General features: G+C 35.7%; 1 protein-coding gene across 1 annotated transcript; it reads left to right on the plus strand.

Annotated features, from left to right (window-relative positions):
* The first annotated feature begins 3,164 nt into the window (after positions 1-3,164).
* Positions 3,165-5,562, plus strand: LOC134280490 (zinc finger protein 98-like). Its single transcript, XM_062762899.1, has one exon. It carries the CDS (start codon positions 3,169-3,171, stop codon positions 4,213-4,215), a length of 1,047 nt encoding a protein of 348 aa, XP_062618883.1. The 5' UTR covers positions 3,165-3,168; the 3' UTR covers positions 4,216-5,562.
* Positions 5,563-5,873: the final 311 nt, after the last annotated feature.

Below are 5,873 nucleotides of genomic sequence, written 5' to 3' on the forward strand. Positions count from 1 at the left end.
AAGAAAAAAAACATAAACATTTATGAAAGCTTATGTTAACATTATGGTCTAAAAATAATTATAATGAAATTGATAGCTGTAAACTGAAAACAAATTAATAAACGTGACTTTTTTTATTTAGAATAATTTTGTAATTGACTGTAATGAATTTGATAAAATACTTAAAAAAAAAAACAATCATTTCTCAGGCTATTTTCATCCATTCCCAGGTTAAAAACAATGACTACAGTAATTATCAGTAAATCTCAGCATCGACAGTACCTCAACAGTAATTATCAGCAATTCTCAGCAGCGACAGTACCTCAACAGTATTTATCAGTATTTATCAGACTCCACAGTAAAAGACAACAGTAATTATCAGTATTTATCAACAACAACTAAAATTATCAGCAACAACAGTAATAATAACAGTAAATATCAGTAATTATCAGCAAGAACAGCACCGTATCAGTAATTATCAAACATTATCAGTACAATATGGGATTCTCAGCACTTTTTTCGTCCAGTAGTGGAATATATAGGAAAAATCTTTAAAAATCTTCTTCTCAAGAAACAGTGGGCCAGGAAAGATGAAATTGATGTGGAATCATCCTCAGGTAATATAGATTCAAGTTTGTTCAAATAATGAACGCCGGGGTAGGGTGGGGCCATATTGGCCGATCAAATTTTTTCGTCGGAATATATAGGAAAAATCTTTAAAAATCTTGTTCTCAAGAACCTTTAGGCCAGGAAAGATGAAACTGATGTGGAATCATCCTCCAGTAGTCGCCGATCAAATTTTTACATAGTAATATATATGAAAAATCTTTAAAAATCTTCTTAAGAACCATTGGGCCAGGAAAGATGAAACTCATGTGGAATCATCCTCAGGTAGCTAGTGTAGATTCAAATTTGTTCAAACCATGACCCCCAAGGGTTGGGTGGGGCCAAAATGGCTGATCAAAATTTTACATAGGAATTTATAGGAAAAATCTTTAAAAATCTTCTTCTCAAGAACCAGTGGGACAGGAAAGATGAAACTCATGTGGAATCATCCTCAGGTAGTGTAGATTCAAGTTTGTTCAAATCATGACCCCCGGGGCTAGGGTGGGGCCAAAATGGCCGACCCAAGTTTTACATAGAAATATATAGGAAAAATCTTTAAAAATCTTCTTCTCAAGAACCACTGGGCCAGGAAAGATGAAACTCATGTGGAATCATTCTCAGGTAGTGTAGATTCAAGTTTGTTCAAATCATGACCCCGGGGCAAGGGTGGTGCCAAAATGGCTGACCAAAGTTTTACATAGGGATTTATAGGGAAACCTTTTAAAATCATATTTTCAAGTACTTCAAAGTTATGATTAGTGATAATTATATGGAATCATCTTCAGGTAGTGTAGACTCTAGTTTGTTCAAATCATGAACCCCTGGGGGGGGGGGGGGTTAAAATTCAAGCCCCCCCCCCTGTAAACTTTCATTTCTGATCTGATATGTGCTTTTTCCAAGCCAATGTGCTCAAGTGAGCGCTGTGGCCCCTGGACCTCTTGTTTTCTAGAACTATACAAACGCAGACATCTAAAACATCATAGTTGGGATCAGGTGACATGGAGGAGTGAGCATCCTCTGCTGACCGGTCACACCCGCCGTGTGCTCTTTGTCATGATCGTTAAATAACCGAAAAATCCTTCTTCAATTCAATCTGTAAATAATTCACTAACAATTAGTATGAAAAACGTCAGTCAGCATTTGACTGAATGAGAAGTTGTATATGCTGACAAGGTCATTGTATTGACCAAAGAACTTACAAAATGGTGACTTTAAACGATACTGCCGATATTCTTGTTTCATCAACTTGTTTGTCAATAATTTACCTCGTTTTAGAGCATGCTCTTGCATTTTGAATCAACTTAGACATATAAATGCCATATGCAGCTGATGAAGGTATATTGCTGCATGGGTAAGGAAAGTTGACGATAGAAAAGTTAAAAACATCACGTTTATCATAAAGCTTGGTTGTTAGATTACTATTAATATATGTACCTTTATTAAGTAAATTATCCAGGTATGAAAGTATCTAGGAATCTTGTGTTGTAGTTGCGTAATACTACTGATTGGTTGGAAGTCTTGCAAAAAATGAGAGCACGTGTTGGTCTTGCTCCATAGAGATTTTTTTTCTTTCTGAGGATACATCATTTTCTTGACACTTTGCTTAAAATTTTGACGAGATATTTAAATGAAATTTTACCTAACATTGAACTAAATTATTAAAAGCAATAATAATGAATAAGAAAATTATTTATCGTATGCTTTTATTCTTTAAAACTTAAAAAAAATGTTAAATGAACACTGAAGTTTGGTTCAGTGTATTAAAAAAATGTTTAATAATTTTGTCAAGAACAGTTGGGACGGAAAAGCGAAAACTTAAGTTGAAACATCCTGTAAGAGGTAGTGTTGATTCTTAACTGTTCAAATCACGACCCCGGGGGCACATGTACCGTCAGAAAGGGTTGGCCAACAACAAGTATTACAAAAAGTGGTCATCTGGTAAAAAAAACAAGCAATTCTTAATTACTCAGGTAAACGATGTGGACCCTGGGCCTCTTGATATCTTGTAGATAAATACCATGAAATAGCATTACAACTGATTTTTTGGTCACATTTACAGAAAGAAGAGGCAGATTTTGTATCCGGACCAGAAAGTCATCCTGTAAATATAAACTATAGTGTAAACGAAAATGAATTTGGGAATTTCAATCAATCCATAAAGACATGTGAAAGTAAAAGGCCCAATGAATGTAACATCTATATGAAAGCATTTAATCATCTACATGAGTTATGGAGACACATTAGTATACATGCAGATGATAAACCTCATAAATGTAATGTGTGTGAAAAGGCATTCAAACGGACAAGGGACTTACAGAGACACATGAGGACACATACCGGTGAAAAACCTTATAACTGTGATGTGTGTGGGAAGGCATTCAGACAGTCACATCACTTACTGGATCACAAAAGAATGCACACAGGTGATGAACCTTATAAATGTGATGTGTGTGAAAAGGCATTCAAACGGAAAAGTGACTTTCTGAGACACATGAGGACACATACCGGTGAAAAACCTTATAGATGTGATGTGTGTGGGAAAGCTTTCACACACCAGTCACAGAGATCACAAAAAAGAGTCACATGAGGACACATACAGGTGAAAAACCTTATAAATGTGATGTGTGTGGAAAGGCCTTCAACGAGTCTCAGAACTTAAAGAGTCACATGAGGACACATACAGGTGATAAACCTTATGGATGTGATGTGTGTGGGAAGGCATTCAGCCACTCACAAAATTTGAAGAGTCACATGAAGACGCATTCTGGTGATAAACTTTATAAATGTGATGTGTGTGGGAAGGCTTTCAACCAATCACAGAACTTACTGATTCACAAGAGGACACATACAGGTGATAAACCGTATAAATGTGATGTGTGTGGGAAGGCTTTCAACGAGTCTCAGAACGTACGGAGTCACATGAGGACACATACAGGTGAAAAACCTCATAGATGTGATGTGTGTGGGAAGGCATTCAGCCACTTACAAAATTTGAAGAGTCACATTAGGACACACACAGGAGAAAAACCTTATAAATGTGATGTGTGTGGGAAGGCTTTCAACCAGTCACAAAACTTATCGAGTCACATCAGGACACATACTGGTGAAAAACCTTATAACTGTGATGTGTGTGGGAAGGCCTTTACACTGTTACATCACCTACAGGATCACATAAGCATACATGCAGGTGATAAACATTGCATGTATAAATGTGATGTGTGTCGGAAAGCATTCAATAGATTAAATGCTTTACAGAAACACATGAGGACACATACAGGTGATAAACCTTATGAATGTGATGTGTGTGGGGAGGCATTCAAACTCTCACATATCTTAAAGAGACACAATAGGATACACACTGGTGAAAAACCTTATAAATGTGATGTGTGTGAAAAGGCATTCAAACGGAAAAATGACTTTCAGAGACACATCAGGATACATACCGGTGAAAAACCGTATAAATGTGGTGTGTGTGGAAAAGCATTCAGACAGTCACAACACTTACAGGGTCATATGAGGACACATACAGGTGATAAACCTTATAAATGTGATGTGTGTGGAAAGGCATTTAACTGCTCACAAAACTTAAAGAGGCACATGAGGACACATACAGGTGAAAAACTTTATTAATGTGATATATATGTGGGAAGGCTCTCTGCCACTTAGAGCACTTCAAGAGTCACATGAGAACACAAATAGATGATAATTCTTATGTACGTGATGTTTGTGGAAAGGTATTCTATTGTTCAAAAAACTTTTTGAGACATTGTAGGATACATAGTGGTGATAAATCTTATATATGTGGTTTCTGTAAGAAAGCGTTCTATGAAAAAATGGACTTAAATTAACACATGAGGACACATACATGATACAGATGAGAACTATATAATGTGATGTATGTGAAAAGGATTCAAACAATTAGGTAACTTAAATTTATATGTGAGAACATATATAAGTAATAAACTTTATGATTGTGGTGTGTGGGGGAAGTTATGCACAGGTTCAGGAATAGATACATTCAGGTTACCTTAGAGATGGGATATATGAGTGGAAAAACATTCTCTGTTTAAGAGAATAGAAACGAATGACTGGGCGACAGGGGATGTTCATTCCTCCATGGTACCTGGTCCCTCTTCAAATGTTTTGTAGGTCCATGTTTACTGTGCTCCTATTTTGTATTATTAGCTCACCTGAGCCAAAGACTCAAGTGAGCCTTTCTGATCACATTTTTTGTATGGCGTCCGTCTGTCTGTTTGTCTGTCTGTCTGTAAACTTTATCACATTTTCTACATTTTCTCAAGAACTGCAGGGACAATTTCAACCAAACTTGCCATAAAGGTTCCTTGGGTGAAGGAGATTCAGGTTTGTTCAAATGATGGGCCACACCCACATTCAAGGTGAGATAACTGGGAATTATGTAAATTTGGTGGTATGCTTTAAAATTTTTTTCAAGAACCACTATGCCAGGAAGGATGAAATGTATTGGGAAACATCCACAGGAAGTGTAGATTCAAGTTTGTTCAAATCATGACCCCCAGGGTAGGGCGGGCCAAAATAGCCGACCAAAGTTTTACATAAAAATGTATAGGAAAATTCTTTAAACATTGTCTCAAGAATAGCAAAGGCAGGATTGATCATATTTATATGGACGCATCCTTCGATAGTGTAGATTCAAGTTTGTAAAGTCATGAACCCCGGGATAGGGCGGGGCCAAATGACTGACCAAAGTTTTACAGAGATATGTATAGGTAAATTTTTTACAATATATATCTAAAGAGTAGGAAAGCAATAATTGATCATAAGGAAGCATCCCCAGGTAGTTAAAATTCATGTTTGTACAAATCGTGACCCTCAGGAAATATATAGGATTTAAAAAAAATCTTATTCTTAGGAATTACAAAGCCATAATTGATCATATTCATATGGAAGCAATCTTTGCATTTTTTTGAAATTTCTTTGAAAATCATCTTTTTGGCAATGCCATGAATGGGGATGGATTACACTTTTCAAAATCATCTATTTTTTTCTTACAGTGCTTAGAATAGCGTTTTAAGTTTTGCTTCAATGCTGTTTGATTGGTTTTATCATGAGGTGAAAAAAATTAAAAATATAATGTGTTATTTTTTTCCGAAAAAAATATTTGATTTGCCACCCATTTAAAAAACTGTATATATACAAAAAACTTTTCAATTTCTATATTTTTAAACTGTAATCTCAAAATATTACTAACTGTATTTTTTCCATTGCTCATAATTGCTGATCACTCTGGTATTGTAACCATCGAACAT

This window comes from Saccostrea cucullata, unplaced genomic scaffold (genome assembly GCF_032062105.1).
Source record: "Saccostrea cucullata isolate Sc308-1 unplaced genomic scaffold, CSIRO_AGI_Scuc_v1 ctg12475, whole genome shotgun sequence".
Lineage (NCBI taxonomy): Eukaryota > Metazoa > Mollusca > Bivalvia > Ostreida > Ostreidae > Saccostrea > Saccostrea cuccullata.

Excerpts from the sequence above, each read along its gene's own strand:
- LOC134280490 (XM_062762899.1), top strand. The coding sequence starts at position 3,169 with ATGAGGACACATACAGGTGAAAAACCTTATAAATGTGATGTGTGTGGA.